Source organism: Bufo gargarizans, chromosome 2 (assembly GCF_014858855.1).
Source record: "Bufo gargarizans isolate SCDJY-AF-19 chromosome 2, ASM1485885v1, whole genome shotgun sequence".
Lineage (NCBI taxonomy): Eukaryota > Metazoa > Chordata > Amphibia > Anura > Bufonidae > Bufo > Bufo gargarizans.
Window position 1 is genome coordinate 595,971,471 of NC_058081.1, and position 23,963 is coordinate 595,995,433.

The 23,963-nt window shown below is 43.6% G+C and overlaps 1 protein-coding gene across 1 annotated transcript in view; it reads right to left on the bottom strand.

The window, feature by feature from the left end:
• The window catches only part of ACAP3 (ArfGAP with coiled-coil, ankyrin repeat and PH domains 3), a 90,728-nt gene that overhangs the window by 61,136 nt on the left and 5,629 nt on the right, over positions 1-23,963 (bottom strand). The window contains exons 4-6 of the mRNA XM_044277553.1: positions 23,815-23,934; positions 17,953-18,006; positions 1,744-1,802 (exon numbers count right to left, since the gene is read on the bottom strand). Of these exons, the coding sequence (XP_044133488.1) occupies positions 1,744-1,802; positions 17,953-18,006; positions 23,815-23,934 (233 nt within the window). The remainder of the gene's footprint in view (positions 1-1,743; positions 1,803-17,952; positions 18,007-23,814; positions 23,935-23,963) is intronic.

The window sequence follows — 23,963 nt, forward strand, 5'->3', positions numbered from 1 at the left end:
CTGCAATAGGAGGCCTCAAACTACATCCCTTAAAGGGGTCGTCCTATCTCAGACACTGACGGCATATCGCTAGGACTTGCCATCAATATCAGGTAGTTGTGGGTCCCACCTGTGAGACCTGCTCCCATCTCCAGAACGGTGCCCCCAAAGTGAAGGAGGGCGCAACGCACAAGCGCGACCACTCTCCGATCACCCTTATGGGAGTTCCGAAAATAGCAGAGCTCTTTTCGGAACTCTCATAGCAGTGAATGGACAGCATGGCGTGCATGCGCGGTGCGCCCTCCTTCATTTCGGGGGCACCGTTCTGGAGATAGGAATTGGTCCCAATGACAAACGCCTTTAAGCTCCCCCCGCATCAATAGTGTAGTAGACCCCATTATAGGGTATCTGTGGCTGTTTTATTGATGTTGAGTTTGTATATGTAGTGTGAAACTACGGCGCTATGACTGCGCTATATACGGCATGTACTGTGTTTAGTATGTATATGTGTGTTTATTGTGTGTCCTTTGTGTATATACGTGTGTATTAATGTTTGTACATGCGTGCGTGTGAGTAAGATTTGCGATTGTGTGTTGTGCACCTCGTATTTTTAGCACTTTAAAACCTCTTGCACATGACCGATACGGTTTCTGCTTCAGTTTTCGATCCGTATCCGCTTTTTGCTTTAGAGTGTGTTCGGTTTTTCACTGATCCGATAGACTTTAATGAGTAGCTCGGATCAGTGAAAACGCACATGAATAGGACATGTTCTAAAAATATCGGAACGGATAGACGGATTGGTTAAAATAACTAAAGAGTACATTACGCCATTGAAATGCCTTGGTTGTATTGCTATCCAAGGGACATCAGTTATAAAAACGAATGCTACACGGAAGAAAAAATATATATAAACGCGTGAAAGGGGCCTAAGGGTCCCGCGTTCAAATCTGACCAAGACCAACATGTGTATGGAGTCTGTCTGTTCTCAATGCACTTGTGCACATTTTTTCCCACCTGCCAGAAACCAAACCAAACCTCCCAAAATCTAACAGGATAGATGCCTTCTATGACATTGGCCCCAGGGTGTTTGAGGGTCTTTTAAATTAGATTGTGATCCCCGCTGAAGAGAAGGGCTAAGTTATATACATGGCAATACAATCTGCAAGAAGGATCATTCAATCTAAAGGCCCTTTATACGAGCAGATGATTCGGCGGTTATTGTGAAGGAGCTCATTCCCGATAATTGCCCTGTGTAAAGGTGCCGCCAATCTTCCGATGAGTGAGCATGCAAGAACGTTATGGAGGACGGCAAAATCATGGTTTCTGGGCAGTAGACTGACATCTGCTGCCCAAAAATGACGAATCTGTAGGGGGACAAGTAATCACTAATCTCCATGCAGAGGAGATGACTACAGGATGTAAACGCAGCTGTCCCCTCCGCTCAGAATCAGGCAATTATCGGGAACGAATGGTCCATTCCTGATAATTGCCTGCACAGTCGTCAGGAGGCAGAACAACTCCCCGCAGACCCTGCATACAATATATGACTCATGACCTTGCAGCTTATCAGCATGGTGGCCCGTTATGGATTGCCCTGTGTGCAACAGACAGCATGTGGACCCATACAAGGCAATAGTGCAATTCACACATCCGACTGGTGGCCCTTAGGATCCAATCCAAGGAAAACTAGCGCTCTGCTGGTAACATTTTAGCAATACGCACTGTTGTACCTACTGCACATCAAGAAGAAGAAAATGCACTCACTCTTTAACAAAGGTGTGAAGCTGCTGTCGTACAGAGCGCTGTGCCTGATCGAAAAGGATCTGCAAGAAAGCAATACCGAGTTATTGTCATGTATTAAACAACATACAGGGCTTAGTCTCAACCGGATGACCACATACAGGAAGACAGAGGTCACAATGTACATAGATATAGAAAATCAGCTGACAAGAGGGGAAAAATACCTGCAAATGCAAAAGAAAAACTGAATATGAGAACAACGCACACATAATGTAACTAATAAATGTGAATAGGACCACTAATAAACATTGGCAACTTCCTAGTTCACATTATAAATTACTATCATTCTCAGCACAACCCCCTTTATATAGAAGGCAATGTGGTAGCTGATCGGCGTGAGTCCGACTCCTGACACCCCCTGCAAACAACGTATTTTACTGGTGGAGGCCACATCCTTCCAGGTGAATTTAGCATTAAATGGCAGCCATTCAGCAAAACAGCTCTTAAACCTGACTCATAAAGAGGGGAGGGGTCCTGGACCCCCTATATGACATTTAAATGGCCTCATAGGTGCTTAAGATAAGAAGCATATTTAAAAGACTATGCATTGGTCCTCCAATCACCAGTAGCTGTGATGGGGTCCAAGGGGACTGGATACTTCTCAGGTTGGCTCTACAACCTCCCCATAGTCTCTACTACATTTGCCCTACATACCTTAGGGGTGGTAAAGACTTACCTACTGGATATACAAATGTCTCAATGGATTATCTACGCAAAGAGCCCTTGTAGGCAAACTGAATTCTGTGGTGTAAGCTGGCTCCTTCCTTATTGTACAGTATACTGGAGTGGTGGTGGAATGGAAGCCCAAGATGGTCACCAATCACTAAGGTGATAGTGTCTACGGTATATATAATGGCATATATGATGGAGTCTAAAAATAGTTATTAATAAATGACTCGTTCCTTGGAAAGTCAGCTCACAACCTATATAGCCACCATAAATGCTCTTAAAGGGGTTGTCAACATTTTTCCTGAATGGCGACAGCCCAGGAGAAGGTATACATAATTGTACAACTGAACAGATTTGCAGGTTGATGACCTCTGTGGAAGTTAATGCCGCCATAGCACGCACCCCCCCCCCCCCCCCACCTTGTCAGAAGAAGTCAATTTAAATTCTTGCATTTACAGGTGATAATCATTTAATTTAAGGAGAAATGTTATAATAATATATAATAATGAAAGCACAGACTAAATATTAGGCTACAATCACACGACCGTAGTGTTTTACGGCCCGCAAATTGCGGATTTTCTAAAACACGGATACCAGTGTGTTAGAAAATGCCTATGAGAATAGGACATGCTCAATCTTTTTTGCCGATCCACGTAACAGAACTACGGATGCGGACATCTCTTGCGGCCCCATTGAAGTGAATGGGTCCGCACCCGTTCCGCAAAATTGCGGAACAGATGCGGACTCATTCATAGGGTCATGTGAATGAGTCCTTAACAGAAGTGTGTGAAGGACAATGCAATTCTAAACGAGTCCAGCAGAGGGCAGCAAACATTCACACTTTTAAACAGAAGGCACCGTCGCCCACACGTGCGCGGCACTTTTGTAGTGACATGTGGTATGTAAACAATGGCAAATTAGTCACAAGTGACAGTGTAATTAAGCTCAACACGTGCATGTTTACTATCGAAAAATCCTGGGGATGCTCTCTCACCTTCTTCATGTTGTATATGGGATTAGAAATATTTAAAATCACAACACACCGACAACTTTAAACAATAATAAGAAAAAACATAACATAAGGCGTAAAAAAACAAAAAACCTAATGCTTTTGTTCAAGGCAGAAAGCTCCACTGATTTTTTCCGACACTGTATTAGGCTACACCCGATTCTACAGAAACCACTGATCCGTCTGAAGAAGGGCTTGAAACATTGCTCTTGTCTTGTGTCAATTTGAGTAAACGACCAATAATTGTGTTTCACTTCCTTCGAGTGGTGTTTCAATTTCTGAATATATGCATATGGCCCCATGGTAGAGGGTAACTAATAGAGGAGCACCTAAAAGTCACAAAGATGCAGTGGGAAACTGTATTAGGAAATATGACAGATACTGCCGGCCAAGACCTTCCTCCTCCATGACATCAGGAGTGTCCCAGGGAACAGGCTGATGTAATCACACAGGCTTAGAATATGACTAAGGAGACCGGGAGAGGGAAGCACAATTCTGATGAAAATCAATACTAGGCTCGCCCTTGCAGGTGGGGGTAATATCTGCCCCAGGGGAGGCTGCAGCATTACAGCTTATAGCACTGCAGGAGCCAGGAACGCACAGCTGGGTTCCCTCTGTAAACAGGCCATTTCAGCCCCTAGATGCCACAGTCAATAGTGACCACGGCATCTAGGCAGTAAGAGGGAGGGGGCTCCTAGGAGTGCTCCATCCCAATAACTGTGCTGTATAACGGTGCCCCCAATCACCTGATGAACGAGTATTCGCATTGTTGATGGGGTTACTGAAATCATTGTTTCTGGGCAGCAGATCGTCCTGTGTAATCAGTATGGGGAGAAGTAATTGCAGCTAAATGAGCAGGAAATTATCCAGAAGAAATGGTTTGTTCCAAATAATTGTCTGCACAGTCGGCCCAGAGCCAAGTTCTTATCAAACTGATAAGAATATAGCAGAGTATCTGTCAGCATGATCATCCCTGGTAGGGTTGATCATGCTGATTAAACCGATACCTTTCTAATGGACAGCACAGGGACTGAACTCAGACACATAACAGTCAATAGGCCATCTCACGCGTCCCATTTTACAGACGGACCATTAGTCTACACACACTACTTTGGTCCGATTCTCAGGCCAGACGTGAAAAACGTAAGACATACTGATCCCATATGGATGAAACACAACAGAGTCAGAGGCAGTACTGATTCCACTGATGGAAAATTGTCCTTATGGTACGGTGCAGAAAATCTACAGCGGTTCTGGCCAAACTCCGCCATTGCAAAAAAGCCTGAAATGGGCTGTAAGATTCACGGCGGGCCTATGCAGTGTAAAGGTGGAGAATTTGCAGCATGTAAAGCGGACCTTTCATGTATTTTTTTTTATTCTAGATAAATACCTTTACTTGCGGGGTACCCTCCACTGATGCTGCCACCCTGCCTGTTTTTTTAAAAATATCACTCCTACACCCCAGTAGTTTTCCCGCTCAATATGTTAATATTGAGTATCGGTACAGGGAGGAGGAGACGCCGGGGTTTCTCAATGGGCGCCTCCTTCCTGTACCGATGCTCAGTATTAACATACTGAGTGGGAAAACTACAGGGGCGCACAGCTGGGCGTAGGAGCGATATTTAAAAAAACCAGGCAGGGTGGCAGCATCAGCGGGGGGTACCCCGCAAGTAAAGGTATTTATCTAGAATAAATAAAAAAAATATAAAACATGAAAGGTCCTCTTTAAGCCTCTTTCACACATCAGTGTTTGGTCAGTGATTTCCATCAGTGATTTTGAGCCAAAACCAGTTGCGGCTCTAAACACAGAACAGGTGCAGATCTTTCCCTTATACCTTATGTCTGTGGAGGCTCCTGTCCTGGTTTTGGCTCACAATCACTGATGGAAATCACTGACCAAACACTGACGTGTGAATGAGGCTTTAGGCCACGCCTTTAGGGCCTGACTGTATAATGGCAGCTACTCGTCAGCTCAGATACTAGGACAGGCTGTCCTGTGATTAATGGCACATAACCGCTAATAACAGCTTGCAATAAGGATTAGTGAAGTTTGTGCAGCTGCCAAGTTCGGTCAGAGAGAAGATAAAGTGCGACATTCGTCTACCCATGGGGGGGAAGGGCAGTCATTTTGTGGGGTGAATCAATAATCATGAAAATGAGTCCATCAATGACTTGTCTGATGTTACTTGTTTTTTTTAGAGATGCTGATCGATGAGCCAGTAACAGAGGATGGGCTATCCAGTCCGAGAGGCTTATCTGCCCTCATACTTTAAGCAGAGATTTAAAGGGGTTGTCCCATGAATGATATTCTACAGTTTTCAAACCTGCAGGCAGATCTGAATACTTTTGTAATTGCATGTCAATAAACATTTTGTATAGCCACTGAGTATCTGTATAGCGCCACCTGCTGTTTTTTTCCCGTATTTCTGTGTCCTGCTCTCTGAGATGGCCGCACATGCTCAGTTTCATCCGCCACCTGCCTCCTGAGCTGTGATAGGGAGAGCATGGACACGCCTCCTGAGCTGTGATAGGGAGAGCATGGACACGCCTCCTGAGCTGCAGCAGAAAAGACACCCTTCAAGCTTGAGCTTGATATAAATCTAGCAGAGCAATGATTGGGGAGATCTCTGGCTCCATGTGAGATACAGGGCTGGTTCTGGCTTTGCTAGAAAGAGATTGCCATGTACTATATGATGTCTGATTTTAATGTTTTACATTAATCATGATGCTAACTGGACATACTTTATCACTGTGCCGAACACTGGTACAGCAAAGCTTCCTCTTCTTTCAGGGCAGGGGGTGTGGCTCTTTCCCCATCACAGCTATGGAGTGTGTCCTTTCTGCTGCAGCTCTCTCACTGCAACAGCTTCTAACAGTAGATATGGCTGGCGGCAGTTGAAGGATAAAAATTAAGCACGTGTGACCACCTCAGTAGGCGGACGTGTACATTGCTATACAGAGTAAACAGAGGGCATCATTATAATGAGTATAAATAATATCTCACAACTGGAAAAAAAATTGTAACATAAAATAAATTACAAAAGTAGCTAGTTTACTGAATTATATTAAAATAACATATAATGTTGGCACAACCCATTTAAAGAGGGCCTTTCACCGATCCTGACATGCCTATTGTAAGAGCTTCATGCATTCCTCATGTAATAACAATTCTGGAGCATCTATTCTTACGGCTCTATGTTGTGCCATTCCTTTATTATTTCTACTAGAAGTTATGAATGCATTGCTAGAAGTCTGCAGGAAGGGTACAGAGGGGAGGTAACCACTTGGGGGGGGTGTACCTGCACAGTCTGAAAATTGCAGCACTGATTGGATAGAATGAATCTGTGCAGGGACACCCCCCCAACTGGTTACCTCCCCTCTGTACCCTTACTGCAGACTGCTAGCAATTTAGTCATAACTTCTAGTGCAAATAATAAAGGAATGGCTCAACATAGAGCCATAAGAATAGATGCTCCAGAATTGTTATTACACTGGGAATGCATGAAGATATTAAAACAGGCATGTCAGGAGCGGTGACAGGTCCTCTTTAAGGCACATGGTGACTAATAAGATGCAGAGATGATAGGACTGGGGTTGTTTTTAGTGATAAATTACATATACATAGCAGTGCACACATACAGAGACAGACGAGCTGTGTGCGTCAATGCAGCAGAGAGGATTTTGATATAATATGTTATCTGTTATCCTGCACGTAAACCTACTAAATTATCATAATGCACAAAATAAACAGGGTAATAATAGCAAATCCAGCTCTGCTCCATCCTCTCTGTCAGACACGTTGTTGGACTCTCACATTGGCCCGCGGTTTTCTAACTTCAAAGTCATACATATGCAAACAAAGCCGCACGCCAGCTCCGTCAGATGCTTTGAATTGTCAGCGATCTGTGTTGACTCATTACGGATTCAGCCTCAGGAACAGAGTCCAGGAGACGGATTCACACGAGCGAACGCTGAGGGCCGGGGCCCTCCCACCATTTTATATAAACGATTTTCAAGCATTGGATGATGAGGACAGTAGTCTAGTGGAAGAGAGCAGCTAAGCGGATAGGAGTCACGGCACAGAAATGCTGCATGAATATGCATCGTATAATGGCAGGCGGCAAATAGATCAATTATATAGATATGCGGACATAATGTCACAAAACCAAAATGTGATGCGTCACCGGACCGGCCCTGTCAGGTTCATGTAGGCTACTGATCATTACCATAAAGGTATTACTCACTATGGCATACATACAACCCTTATGTCATCAATAATGTCTAATGGGTTTTGAATCAAAGAAATAGTCCCTAGTGGACCATCATTGGTTCCAAAGGCAGCTGCATATGGGCTTGTTTTCTCTGGACCTTTGGGGCCCACTATTGCATCAGAGCCTGGGCCCACCGGAGGATCCTCTGGTACCCTGGTGGGCCAGTCCGACCCGGATTACATGGACGCCTCAAGGGGGAAAATACTTCTGCATTGTATATATCTCACTGGTCTGGCACCCAAGTCCAACACTTAGGACTCATGCACACAACCGTGGTTTTGGTATGCTTCAGATCCGCATTTTTTGCAGATTGCATGCGGACCCATTCATCTCAGCACACATCTGCAAGTCCATTCCGCGGCCCTGCAAAAAAAAAAAAAAAAAAATAGAACATGTCCCATTCTTGTCCGTTTTGGATAGGACATTTGTGAAGGATTCAAAAAATAAAAAATGGCGGCAGGATCTCGGCCGGTACCCTTGTTTTGCAGAACGCAAAAATGGCTACCGCCGTGGGCATGAGCCCTAACGCACATACAGATATGCTGGACCCATGGGAGAGTGCCATGAGGGGCCAGACAACAAATTCTGGATCTCTACAGAACCCTACAGTCGGACATAAGTGTAAGCACGAGCTCCACAGGGAGAAATCCCAATGGGCCTGTGAGGTTATGATGTTATTAGGACAGCTGCCCCCCCAAACACTAGAACTGCTCCTTATCCGCACAGACATTACATTGGTTATATAGATTTGTAAAAAGAACGGGCACAGTCTACGTGTGAGCCACAACCTCTGCCTAGTATCATTATATAATAGCCCTGTACTGTATATGGGACGCCATGTACTACTATAGGGCTATATGGTTGATAATGCTACTACACATATCAGAATAGGGCTGTATATATAATTCGGGTGAATCGTATATCACTATAGGACTCCATAAATATATAGTTATGGTGCTCCTTTTCTCACTATAGGACTAGATATGTAATAACCGGGCTCCACATATCACTATCTGGTTACAGAGATGCATATAATGGTCAAGGAGCTCTCTGTTATTGTCTTAAAGGGGTACTCCACTGTATTTTTTGCAGTGGCCCCTCCTACCACCAATGTCGGTACAGCTGATGTTTTTTCTGGTCCGCCCACTTGTGTTAGCCCTGCCTGCTGCCAATTTAGACTCCCCACCAATATGGAAAAAGGGTGTGCGACATGCATTATATATACAGATTTAGCAGTGTGATAGGTGACCACTCGGGTATTAAAATGCAGTCCTATGTAGAATAAAAAATTTAACAATGTGGATGCTACAAATCAGCGTACCCTACAATACGCCAACGAGTGAAAAATCTGACCTCATTTTTGCTGTCAGTGAATCTTTAGATGGTTGTCAACATGGCTGTGAAGGTGTTGTAAGCGAGAACTAGACTACTACGCCTCCATCAGCGTGGAACCCCTCCTCCCCCCTCCGCTCCAGGACTTTTGCATTAATCATGCCTTCAGAGACAGGATGAGGGAAGACCCCTTCCCGTCAATAGCTCTGAGGGTAGATAAGGAAGAGCTCAGTGGATGCTTAGTTCATATCCAAATGTTTCCTGTGTGGCAGCTCGTCTCCAGGCATGCCCCCACCACTCCCAGCCTGCTGTCTCCTGCTAAACCTTTTACATTAAGTCATCAGGAAATTAGATAGGATTTGCTGTCTGACCTTCCGCTGCCTCCCATCTCGGGATCTGCTGCTTTTGACGCAGTGAGATGAGGCTTGGAGCCCTTTACAATCGCTGAGTGCTGGAGACTTGGCCGTCAGCTCTTTCCATTCTGAGGATGGGGAGATTATATTGAGCTACCAGCTAAATCCTTTTATTTCCCCCTTCTATTTTGCTGCAAAAGGAAGACGAGCTCAATTCTGTACTTCATATAATGCTATATATGTTACGTACACATGACATATATAGGGCAAGCACACTGTCTCCCTTCTTTATGGTGATGTAATCGCCATGAGGCTTCTCATGAGAGAGACAAGGGAGTCATTATCATTACAGGCTCTGGAGCCTGAGGGGGCAAAAAGTTCCTTCCGCCCAAATGGGACTAGTACTATAAATGATAGGTCATAGGGGCCTAGAAGCTACTCCTCTGTGGTTGAGCATGGGAAAGTCTCATGAGAGCTTCACATGACTACAGGACTTCCTGGTGCCATAAAAGACTTAAGGTCTCCGGTGATGGCTTCAGATGGTCGTGTCCATGAAAGTGTATCTCCAGCCAGAGCTGAAAATGCAAACCTGCTCCTCATTCTTTGTGCGTAGTAACTCTTCACAGTCTTATTTTCTTGGACACAAAGCAGCTGCTTGACGGTGACTTATTGTCAGCCATATTGGCTTTTATGGTGGAAGGAGGGAGTTTATCTGTCATCCAACCCCAACTCTAAAAATGCCCAAATGGGACCAGTACCATAAATGATAGGTCATAGGGGCCTAAAAGCTTCAAGTTACTCCTCTGTGGTTGAGCGTGAGCAAGTGTCATAAGAGCTTCACATGACTACAGGACTTCATGGTGCCATAAGGTCACTCAAGGTTTCCAGTGATGGCTTCAGATGGTCATATCGTGTCCATTAAATTGATCTCTAGCCAGAAATGAAAACTTAAATCTACTCTTGATCCTTTAGGTGTAGTAACTCTTCACAGTCTTCTTTTCTAGGACATAAAGCAGATGCCTAACGGTGAGTCCCTGTCAGCCATATTGGCTTTCATGGAGGAAGGAGAGAATGTCTCTGTCATCCAACCGCAACTACAAAAATCTGTATTGGTCCATCGAGATGCACAAAAAAAAAAAAATATAGAATAACAATGGGAAGTATACTATAGTCCATCAAAAACATCAATATGAGAAGATCTACTTAGCATCTTCTCATGTTTCAATAAGTTTTATTGTTCATCTTACTTTACTCTGAAGTCCATACAGATATACTTTATGGTAGGACAGTACACAGAGGTGCATTGATTCAATAGCAAAAGTAAAACTGGGCTCCTCCTTTTGATGTAAGCCTTTAACCGCGCCCATAAACATTAAGGGGGATATCCCTCTAATCATTAGAGATCCTCTGGATAAGTCATCAGTATCAGATCTGCAGGGGTGCGAGAATCGGGCCCCCCGCCGACCAACTGTTAGGAGAGGCCTTGAGCGATGCAGCCTCTTCCTAGGCCAGTGACATCACTGTACATCGGTAACATAGACTAGTTGCAGCTCAGCCCAATTCAGGTCAATGGGGCCGAGCTGCAATACCAAGCACTGCCACTGTACAATGTACGGCGCTGTCCTTGGAAAGCTGCCGGGATCCTTCATCGGTCACCAGAGCTCCGGTGGGCACAGCGGATCCTTGAAAAAGCTGATTGGATGGGATGCTGGGACTTGAACCCCCCGCTTATGTGATAATGATAACTTATCCTGAGGATAAGTCATCATTATCTTTTCCAGGTTAATCCCTTAAGGCCCTCATTCACATTAGGCTGATGTACAGAATCTGCCCAGTTTTTTGACAGAACCAGCCAACAATCTACTGGAGAACTCCATAATTTCCCCGACAGATGGGAGGGATGTATTGGCGCGTTCAATCCTAACACAAGATTCTTTTGTTCCCATAGTGAAGCCAATGCCAACTGTGTTTTCCTCTCTCCCCATTAAAAACACATACATGCTTGGCTAAGAGGGGTCTTGATATGCATCTACACCACACATACACCTCATCCTCTCAAGATCTGTAAACAGGATCAGCACCAAAGTTTCCACCTCCCAATTGTTTCCTAGGTAAACAGGCACCAACTCTACTGTATATGAACCAACTTACTGTACCAGGGGATTTATAGTGGAAGACATACACCCATCGTAACAGCACCTCTTGGGGTCAAGCTACAGTGAAAACAAGAACGTATAGGCTCCAGAGATGTTTAGGCCACCTGAGTTGGCCAAGTGACCCTGAAGCGGGTGGTGGTGAAAAGCAGCATTTAGGAAAGAACTGTATTTTTAAGGGACTGCAGAACTTTTTCTAGGGGTTCTGTGTGATCTCTTGTGTGTATCATGATTAGGTTTAGGGTAGTTTTGGTGGTGGGAATATTTCTAAGGACAGGACGTCATTCCCCATACATTCAGGTCAAGCTGGTAGTGTAATTTCACAACAGCTGGACACCCACAGGTTGGTGGACACTACTAGGCTACAGAATGCAAATATTTCTCTAAAACCTATAGAACAACGTGAAGCCAGATTTGCTGCTGTAGTTTTTGATGATTGTATTGTCCAATCAATATTTAGAATATTCGACTTTGTGGGTTTGGTACAATTTTTTTATTTTTTTTGCAATACCACTGGCAGGGCAGAAATAACTTCATAGGAATGTGTAGTCCTCCTCCTACTCATTATAGAAGTCACAGACAGAGCACACTTTTAAAACTAGGCCATGTTTAAATCCACTGTCCCTTTAATTAAGAAGAAAAGATGCAAATAATGGGCTTACAGCATGTTACATGACTAATTAATGAGGACAGAATCAGCTCGGTGATGTAACGTACTGACGACTAAACACGATGGCAGAGACTTTGAAGTACAAGTTCTGATGAAACGAAAGCCTTGAGGGCTCGTCCAAATTCTCTCATTGCGTTCCAAAGCACAACGCAAGAAGAACAATAGGAAAATTGAGCAAGCGGGAAAGAAAGAATATGAAAGGAAGTCATCTCTGCCTCATGATGTGTACTTTGCACACTAACGGCAACCAGACAAGCGAATCATGACGATATATGTGGGATATAGAAGGAAAGTCATATAGACCACTGCCACTTGGTCGTTTAAAGAGAAGGAATATGGACATCTTTTAGCCAACTTCTCCTCCATTTTGTCACCTGTGCCTGAAGACATATCTGGCAATGCTTTATGATGGAAATAAATGGAGAAGGCTTCTATGACCCTTTAGTGAGCATTGTTGCTACTCATGGTAATGAAGGTATAAATCCATCCTGACAGAGCGTAGTTTGCCACCTAGGGCACCCTTTGGCTGAGGGTGAGCCAGATCCATAGACATTACATTGTCAAAACCAAAAAAGGTCTACAACCATCTTAGACTATGTTCACATATATTTTGTGATGTCCTGTCACGCTTCGGTGTGACACTCCACATCTAGCATAGGAGTGAAGGGGGGAGGGGTGACAGGGAATCAGGCCTGAGAAATAGGGAAGGAAAATGGACACCTCCTAGTGAAAACCCTAACCAAAATCCTGACTGACTACCAGTATGAACAGACCCCAAAAGGTAGGAGAGTTCATACGCAGGAATACCTAGAGTCCTATCAAGCCCTATAGGACTCTGGTACTAATGGCAGGGACAAGACTACCTGTTCCTCCAAAAGGAAGGATGAACAGGAGTCTCCTTCAGGCCTAATACAAACAATAGGGAAATGCAACACACAGAACCCAAACAAAATACAAAAGGGAAAGGAAATACTTAACTTCAAAGGAGCAATGGAAGCACCAGGAATTCAGCCGAGATCCAACCACAATCTATCCAAAGGTCCAAACAGAAGCTATAAACTGCACAGCATTGTGGGAGAAGCAACTATAAATAGAGAAGGTTAAATGACCCTGATAGCCACACCTGGGGAAAGGATGTGTGGTAAGCACCAGAAACAACACAGACGTCATTTGATCCAAAACGGAAAACATGTCAGATCAAACCACGTCTTGCCAGTCTCACCGATCTCCTTTAATCTGTCACGGGAACGTCCATGACAAGTCCAGTGAGTATGTATAGAAAGCCAGAAAAGACCATGCATACTAAAGACTGCAGTTTGCGAAGTACAGTCTGTTGTATGCATGATCTTTTCTTGGTTTCTAATACAAATGGTGAGATTTAACAATGCTTTAAAGCCACTTTTGTGGCGATAAAAAATCTCTACATTATGGCACATTCTCCATTTATGGCAAGTTGTGACTTTTTGAGCTTCCTGACACTTCTTGATGAGAAAAGAGGTGGTCCCTCTTTTCTCCATAAATGTCCCTCATTTTGATCTGAATAATAGATTTGCATTGTTTCATTTACAATATTGACCCCACCTTGAATATTATTTCATTATTTGATGCATTTTGGACTTTAGAAATTTCTATGTTCAGATAATTTTTGAGATATTGTGCGCTAAGAAAACTATTAAAAAGTGTATAAATATGCAGGGAAAATGGACTTTCACGCAATGAACTATAAGTGTCCCTCTATGACCGTCCAAAAAGTTGGTGTAAGTTATAGCTCAAGTCGACGCCAGCTCCAGCTGGTGCAGATTCAAGTTTCTGCCACACTGACAGAATAGGTGCGACCAATTTATTATTAGGCATCTGTCTCTTAAAGGTGTTAGGCCATGATTGATGTAAAAGATGAAAATCATACATCATATAGGACATGACAATCTCTTTCTAACAAAGCTAGAACCAGCCCTGTAACACACATAGGCCCAGAGATCTCCACATTCAGTGCTCCAATTGCTCTGCTAGATTATCTTCAGCCTGAAAGATCAGGGGGCGCGTCCTTTGTGCTGCAGCTCTCTCCCTGTAACTGCCACAGCTCCTAACAGTACATATGGCTGGTGGCAGTTGAAGATTTAAACTGAGCACGTTCGACCTGCTCGGTGAGACAAACAAAAAATAAGGAAAAGAACAAACAGCAGGTGGCGCTATACAGATACATTTTATTAAATAACTCACTGGCTATATTACATTTTTAATTACATGTAATTACAAAAGTATTCAGATCCACGTGTTTGAAAAATGTAGAATATGTTTCGTGACAACCCTTTTAATAAATTAGGCGCATCTCACTCTGGCACACTGTAGATCTTCTGATAGTACATTTACACAAAGGTACTTTCATGTTGCTCTAATTAGTCTATTTAGTGTATAAGCCTTTAAAGTTCCCAATGAACCCACTACATGTCTCCATAGGCTACTATCACCCAGATGAAGGCCAAAAGAGTCTCCTTCTAAAGCTACTTTTGCGTTTGGTGCGGATCCATCATGGATCTGCACAGACGGATCCGCAACGATAATACAACCGCATGCATCCGTCCAGAACGGATCCGTTTGTATTATCTTTAACATCGACAAAACGGATCCGTCTTGAACACCATTGAAAGCCAATGGGGGACGGATCAGTTTTCTATTGTGCCAAATTGGGTCAGAGAAAACGGATCCGTCCCCATTGACTTACATTGTGGGTCAGGACGGATCCATTTGGTTCAGTTTCATCAGACAGACACCAAAACGCTGCAGGCAGTAATTTGTGTCTGCCTCCAAGGCGGAACGGAGCCACACTGATGCATTCTGAGCGGATCCTTTTCCATTCAGACTGCATTAGGGCAAAACTGATCTGTTTTTGGCCACTTCTGAGAGCCCTGAACGGATCTCACACACGGAAACCAAAACACCAGTGTGAAAGTAGCCTAACCTACGTCTGGCAGTCCACACTGTAGACCTGGGTGTTGTACCCAAAGTGGCACCATCTTGGCAGCAATGGGGCAGAAGACGTAATAAAAACAGATATTAATACGGCTTTACGTCCAGCATGAGTCCAGGCGTTACACCCATCTATAACAGGACACGTCCCCTCCCTGGTCATTTATCTCCCACAGCCACATCCTTAACATTACAAAATGATCAACTGGAGTCTCTTTAAGACTGATCCCTCCATGTGCTGGTTCCCATAAAATGTCAACTGTCTGATTTAGGGTGAAAAGTTGGAAAGCGGTGACATGATCCTCTCTCATTTCCTGGTCTGTGAAGAGTGTAACATCTGGCGCCGCCGTCCCTGAGATTATGCAACACCCAGCCGGGTGAGCAGATGTGCGTAGCAATCCCTGGAATAATCTAGTCTCAAAAGGCAAATGAGATGAGTGCTTCAAAGAAGCAGAGCACACCATTTTGCTTGCCTGTTTAACCCCCTTGCTGACGACAAGAGCTGCTAAAAACTGTAAGAGGATATCTGTGCTCGTCAGCGTTGGATGAACTACAACTCTCAGGAGACACTGACGGCAAAGCTACAGCGTCCTGGCGGGCAGGAGAGAATGTAACTGCAGTTTAGCAAAAAAAAAAAAAGTTGTAGGTTTTCCAACACTCCAACACCTGCATTGTTTTCTTGTCTGGTAGGAAAACTGAGATCCCAAAGGGAAGAAGAAGGAAAGGGTAAGACATTTCCTTCCACCATTTCCAAGGACCTGTTCACACTGGCATGATGGTCAGCATGCTGTAATGGTTCCGTCTGATGACGGGTCTCACTGGACTTTAATGGGGTCTGTCAGGTTTTCAATATTTCTGACGGAAAGAACCATTTTGCGACAGCACTATTCATTTCATCAGATATACTGGAAAGGCAGGAGGAACTCCTCTTGTAGGATCTCAACGAACAGGACCAAAATTACTGGATTATCAAACATTCCGAATTATCAGATAACAAATTCAAGCCCATGTATCTTCCAATAGCACTCAGTCAGCCAACAGCTATTCCCCCTGACTTCTCTATACACCCGCGCGTTGGGCACGGCAAAGTGTGCATGTGTTGTCAGTGCCAGAGGAGAGAAAAAGGATCAGGCATTGAAACTCAACATGCCCGATCCGTCTTTCCTCCAACATCACTTAGTCAGGAGGCCAGAACTGCTCGATTTGGCCACTTGTCTGTTATAGGATTCCGGAGTCAGATGAATGATGAGGTCAAATCACTCAGTCAAGCCCCTTATCCCTTTCATTGTTTGCCCAGGTACAGCGCTGTGCATCAGGATGTGGCTGCCCTTGCTACTGCAACCATTAAATAAATATTACAAAAGTCCAAGGCTGCGCTCACCTGATATCACTTGTAGTGGAGGCACGGACTGCGCTGGAAAACCAAGCGCCATATAGGGAACTTGAAAAATGAAGAAAAAAAGTCCAGCTTCCAAAAAAGATGACGTTCTTTATTCCAATACACACGAGAACATTAAAAATCCAACACAGCAAACAGGTCTACGCGTTTTGGATCCTCTAATACTGATCCTTACTCATGACAAGTTTATTGCTGACTGGCTAGGATTTTAAATAGCCGAAATCCTGCGGATCACAGGTGACTGCGATCAGCAGGAATGAGCACACAAGCCACGCCCCCTGCTCAGGTGCCAATTATACATTAAAAAAAAAAGTTGGACGAGCTGAAAATACATATTAAGGCTACATTCACACGTCAGTATTTTCCTATATCCCAATTTTCGGTCCGTTTTTTGCGGATCCGTTGTTCCTGAAAATGTTTCCGTATGTCATCCGTTTTTTGCGGATCCGCAAAAAACGGAAACATGTATAAATTTCAATAATCAAATAAAGTTGTTTGGAAAAAAAAATAAAAAAAATTAATAAATAAATAAAAAAATTGGTTATGTGTTTCCAGGAACGGATTCCACATAAAACGGATGACATACGGAATGACATCCGAATGTATTCCGTTTTTTGCGGATCCATGACTTTGTATTGTACCAGGATCCGAATTTTGCGGAAAAGAATAGGACATGTTTTATATTTAAACGGACATGCGGAACGGAACAACGGAAACGGACAGCACACATTGTGCTGTCCGATTTTTTCCAGGACCCATTGAAAATGAATGGGTCCAGATCTGTTCCGCAAAAAACGGAACAGATCAGGAAAGAAAAAACGGACGTGTGAATGGACCCTAAATCTAAAATGCTTTATAGAAAGGAATCAGTAATGCAGGATTAAATCGGGTTTACGATTCAATCCTGTGGGAACACGGGAGCCCATGCAAAAAATCCAATAGGATTCCCTGTTCAAAAGTTTCCCCGGAATAAAGAACGTCATCTTTTTTGGAAGTGGGACTTTTTTTCGCCATTAAATAAATAGGACTGAGCTGTAGTATCATGGACAGCCCAAAGCCATAACCGTATGTACAGCGCTAGGTACAAAATGAATGGACTGAGGCAATGCAGAAGTCTGCTTCATTTGCCTGACTGATAGGGGTGCCATGAGTCAGCCCAGACCCCTACTGATTAAATGCTGATCACCCATCCTAAGGGTAGGCTATCGATATTAAAGTCCTGAAAAGTCATTTTAATTATTAAATGCAAATTCGCCAAATACATCCATATGAAGCAGGTGTATATAAGCTGTAGAAGGTAGTCCTAATACACATACAAAGTATATACATTCAAAATGCCATATTTCTTACCATATGGTAATTGACCATTTCCTGCAGACTATCCCCAAATTTGTCCAAACACTCCTGAAAGAAAATTAACATCAGGTCATATTCTAAGCATACCTAAAAAAATGAACGCAACTCTCTCCCATTACTTTATTATCTCTATTTGACTGCAGAACAATCCCTTGAAATAGAAAAATCTAACTATTCATAAAAAAGGTGGTTTTTGTTGAATGCCTTTTTATGTGACCTTGGTCCAGCATAGACAAAACATTAAAGGGGTTGGCCCATCTCATACATTGGGGGCATTTCGCATGTCTGATGGGTGCGGGTCCCACCTCTGGGACCTGCACCTACAGTGCCTTGAAAAAGTACTCATATCCCTTGAACTTTTCCACATTACACCCACAGTAAATGTATTTCATTGGGATTTTATGTGACAGACCAACACAAAGTAGCAAGTTTGTGTGAAGTGAAAAGAAAATGATACATGGTTTTCTTAATTGTTAATAAATAACATCTGAAAAGTGTGGCATGCATTTGTAATCAACCCCCTGTACTTTGATACCCCTAAATAAAATTCAGTGTGACCAATTGCCTTCAGAAGTCACCTAATTACTAAATAGAGTCGACCTGTGTGTAATGTATTCTCAGTATAACTATAGTTGTTCTGTGAAGGCCTCAGAGGTTTGTTAGAGAACATTAGAGATCAAACAAACAGCATCATGAAAACCAAGGAACACACCAGACAGGACAGGGATAAAGTTGTGGAGAAGTGTAAAAGTAGGGTTTGGTTATAAAAAAAAAATATATCTCAAGCTTTTAACATCTTACGGAGCACTGTTCAATCTATCATCTGAAAATAGGAGTATGGTACAAGGGCCATAGTGGTGGAACGCATTCAGAGGGCATTACGCCCTAAGCCAAATCAGGGGGAACCACCACGAGACATAACCTGCGGCCTGTTATCATATGTGAAAGCGCAAATCAGACAGTTCGCGATCCTCCAATTACGCTGCACAGGAAGGGGCAACCCCCATCAAATAATTCAAAGAGTAATCCCAGCAGACGTGTTGATTTTTCAATCCATGATATTCTTTTATTCCATATAATACAGTAGATATACAGGATGCGTTTCGGCCCGTCCAACCTTCCTCAACTGCATGTTATCATATGTGGACACGTCCCAGATAGTTACAGCAGCTAGAGAGAAACATCCCATTGTATATGCTAAGACCATGTCACCGCCAGACATCTGAGAAGCTCTGACAGACGTTCTTCAGAACCTCCTGCTTGAGCTTCTCAGATGTCTGGCGATGACAGACCACCCTTCACTTCTACCAAGATCTTGCTCCAGCTACCCTAGCAAAGAGGAGAATCCTGAGACCATTGCTTGAAGTCCTGCGGTCAAAGAATATACAATACTCGTGGCTTTTCCAGTTTGTTCTTAGCAGGCAAGACACATATAGTGTTATTTAAACTTTTACAAAGTACACCGTTGTACGGTAACCCACACTTTTCTGTTGGAGTTATTTGACTAGTTGTAATAGCATCCTATTTGTCTGTCTCGTCTAGTGTCTTCCCCAGAGTCCGTTAGTCCTCCTTTCCTTTCTCCCCCCTCCTTCCTACCACATTATTTTTCTTTTTTGTAATACTTATTGTGACTAGTACCTTATAACAGATCTCATTCTTTCCCAGAGCAACCAGGCAGAATCACCACTAATCCACCAGATTACTAATCCACCACTCTAAATATAAAAGGCTTAAACTCACCTGCTAAGAGGCACCATACCATTTTTCTATTGCATAAACTCAAAACCAGTATTGCTTTTCTCCAAGAACCACACATTAAAAAAGATAGAATCCCAAAACTCCCTAATCATTACTTTGACCAATGGTTTTAAAGCTACCAGGAGACTTCCCGTACGAAAGGGGTAACGATTGCACTTCACAAATCTATCCCTTTCCAGGTCTCACAACAGTTTACTGATGCTGAGGGCAGAGTCCTATTTCTTAAAGGGTCTGTGGCCTCTGAGAAATTTACTTTAGCAAATATTTAGGTTCCTAATACAAAGAAGATACCATGGTTGCTACAGGTGCTAAAAGGACTTAAAAATGTTTGCCGAAGGTCAGATTATCTTTGGAGGAGATTTAAATCTGGTTTTGAACCCAATGCTGAATTAAACTGACAACATTGGCTAACCCCTCAAGCTGATGTTAAGAACTGAGACTTTAGCCAATGTATTCCAGCCAGGAACACATCGGAGCCCTTTTGCACCACCGTCAAGGTATCTCAGAACCCATGCCACACTGAGATACCTTGACGGTGGTGCAAAAGGACTCCGATGTGTTCCTGGCTGGAATACATTGGCTAAAGTCTCCGTTTTTAACATCAGCCTGAGGGATTAGCCAGTGTTGTCAGTTGCATATCATTGTGGTGCACCTTTCGCAGTGATTTATGTATTTGCATCCACACATTATCCAATCTTGGATAGGATGCTTTTGTGGTGCTTGTGGTCCGCTGCCGGCATCCTCCATTGTATGCTTTTTTGCTGGGGATTGCTGTTAGCAACAGATCACATGCGAAGGAATTGCTCCCCCGGTTATAAACACGCTACAGTGTTTGGGGTTTTCGAGCATTTCCTCCCATTTAGGCCACTTTATTTCCGTTATTTTCTCAATGCTGGATTCATCATCACAGTGTTCCAGTATCACTCAGAGAGCAATTGGAAAGCTATATGCCAAACTACAGGAAGTAGGTTTATCTGATTTGTGAGAAGACAACTTCATCCTCATTGAAGGGACTATACTTTTAGGTCAACTACACACAATTCTTTCCAACGACTAGACCACATTCTAGCCACAAAATCAATGTTATCACAGACAAGATCAGCCTCCATTGGTAATATTACCATTTCTGACCATGCTCCTTGCTCTATTACATTCTCCATGACGCAATTACCCAAAAGAGAATGGTCATGGACATTAAATGAGTCCCTTCTTGATGATGAAATTAGTGAATATTTCGACTTAAACTCAGTAGAAGAGGTGAAGGTGCCAATAGTCTTGGAGGCGCCTAAAGTATACATCAGGGGAATACTTATAGCTCTTGGTTCAAAACTAAAAAGAGAAACAAAAAGAAGTAGATAGTATACTACAGCAAATTGCCGCAGTGGAGAAGATTCAGAAAAAAATCTAAATTCCTACCCCTGCAGGACGAACTGGTAACTCTGAGAGCAAAGCTTAACCCTGGGTTCAGACCTGAGCGTTCTGAAACGAGCGCTCTGTATGAGCGATTGTACCGGTGTTTACAATCGCGCATACAGAGACAAGCGAACACACGTTGTCGCGCGTTCCCGCTGAAGTCTATGTACGGGAACGCGCGACAAACGCCCCAAAAAAAGCTCAAGAACTTCTTTGAGCGTCGGGCGTTTTACAGCGCGATCGTACGCGCTGTAAAACGCCCAGATGAGAACCATTCCCATAGGGAAGCATTGGTTTCTCCTTGTTGAGCGTTTTACAGCGCGTAGGAACGCGCTGTAAAACGCTCAGGTGTGAACTTAGGGTAAAGCTTATCTTTCGACTCGTTCGGCTAAAAAGTGCTTATACTTTAAACACCTCATATATGCACATGGGGACAGAGGGGGCAGGGTAATTACCTCCCTCCTCAAAAAAGCTAGAGCCTAAAGCCTTCATTCACAAACTCAAAACTGAATCTGGTAAAATGGTCACCTCTACTGAGGAGATTGCGAATGCTTTCCATCGCTTTTATTCTAAACTATACAACTTAAATGAACCAGATAGTAGAGATTCAGAGTGGAGAGCTATGGAGGCCACCCAGAAATTCTTGCATTCCTTAAAACTCCCTTCTCTTGCCCCTTCAGCCGCATCGGACCTGGTCCGCCCCTTTTCAGAAGAAGAAATCAAACAGGTTGTATGGAGCTTCTCTCCCAAAAAGAGCCCAGGACCAGATTGTTTCCCCCTGCCCAATTTTAACATTTCCCATGAGATTTTGGTCCCTCACTTAGGCTACTTTCACACCTGCGTTTGATCGGATCCGTTCTGAACGGATCTGCTCATATTAATGCAGACGGTGGCTCCGTTCAGAACGGATCCGTCTGCATTATTACTTAGAAAAATTTTCTAAGTCTGAAAGTAGCCTGAGCGGATCCGTTCAGACTTTACATTGAAAGTCAATGGGGGATGGATCCGCTTGAAGATTGAGCCATATGGTGTCATCTTCAAGCCGATCCGTCCCTATTGACTTCCATTATAAGTCGGAACGGATCCGCTCGTCTCCGCACGGCCAGGCGGACACCCGAACGCTGCTCGCAGTGTTCAGGTGTCCGCTCACTGAGCGGAGCGGAGGCTGAGCGCTGGCAGACGGATGCATTCTCAGTGGATCCGCCTCCACTGAGAATGCATTAGGGCCAGACGGCTGCGTTCAGGGCCGCTCGTGAGCCCCTTCAAACGGAGCTCACGAGCGGACACCTGAACGCAGGTGTGAAAGGAGCCTTAACAAGACTTGTAGCTGCAATTGTGGAGAAAGGTGGTCATACAAAGTACTGAATCAAGGGGAAGGAATACAAATGCATACCACACTTTCCAGATTTTTATTTATTAAAAATGTTGAAAACCCGGTCTCATTTTCTTTTCACTTCACACATACCTGCTACTTTGTGCTGGTCTATCACATAAAATCCCAATAAAATACATTTACTTTTGTAGGTGTAACGTGAAAAAATGTGAAAAAGTTTAAGCGGCATGAATACATTTTCAAGGCACTGTATCTTTAGAACGGAGCCGGCAAAGTAAAGGATGGCACACCGCACGTATGCACAGCTGCCCTCCATTCATTTCTATGGGAGTTCCAAAAATAGCCTAACAGACTAGGCTATTTTCGGAAGTGCCATTGAAATGAATAGGAAGCATACTGTGCAATAGCAGCCACTGCGCCATTTACGCCTATGGGCTTGACGGAAATAGCAGAGCCAGCGTTTGGCTTTTCTCGTCAGTCCCACAGAAATGAATGGAAGATAGCCGCAAATACTCCCTCCTTAGCTTTGGGGGCTCCGTTCTTGACAAAGGTATCAGACATTTGGGGCATATCGTTAGAATATGCCTCCAGCGTATGAGATGGGCCAACCCCTTTAACATCATTTTTAGTCTATGCTCAAATGGGTCAAGGCAGGTAAACTGTACAATAAGGTTTCTTATACATATAATATTGCTTTCTCATTGCTGCCTGTACTGGGCGGTTGTGCCTCTACCGATCCAGTATAGGTTGCCCCACTCACAACCTAACACACACTGTGTCACCATTCCCACATGATACCACCTAAATCATTCATTTTACATGATACAATAAATAAAAGATCCCCCTTTAAAGAGGACCTGTCATCACTCCTGACATGCCTGTTTTAATGGTTTCATGCTTTCCCCATGTAATAACAATTCTGGAACATCTCTATGTTGTGCCATTCCTCTATTATTTCTACTAGAGGTTATGAATGAATTGCTAGCAGTCTGCAGTAAGGGTACAGAGGGGAGGTAACCAGTTGGGGGTGTGTCCCTGCACAGACTCACACTATCCAATCAGTGCTGCCATTTTCAGTCAGTGCAGGGACACCCCTCCCCCAACTGGTTACTACCCCTTACTGCAGACTGCTAGCAGATCATTCATAACTTTTAGTAGAAATGATAAAGGAATGGCACAAACATAGAGCCGTAAGAATAGATGCTCCAGAATTGTTATTACAAGGGGAATGCATGAAGCTATTAAAACGGGCATGTCAGGAGTGGCGACAGGTGTGCCGTTTTATGTAGTTTGTGTAGTACATACACGCAGCATAGAAAAGGAATCCTTCTCCAGGAAAAAGCAGAACCTACCGAGATCATCTCATCTTTCTTGCACTGTTGGGACAAGTCTCGGATGCCACTTACAAAGTGCTTATTGGTTGTAAGGTACACTTTGCCAGCTTCTAGCATCCCACTGCATAGTTTCACCAACTATAAAAAAGACCAAAGAAAATGTGAGA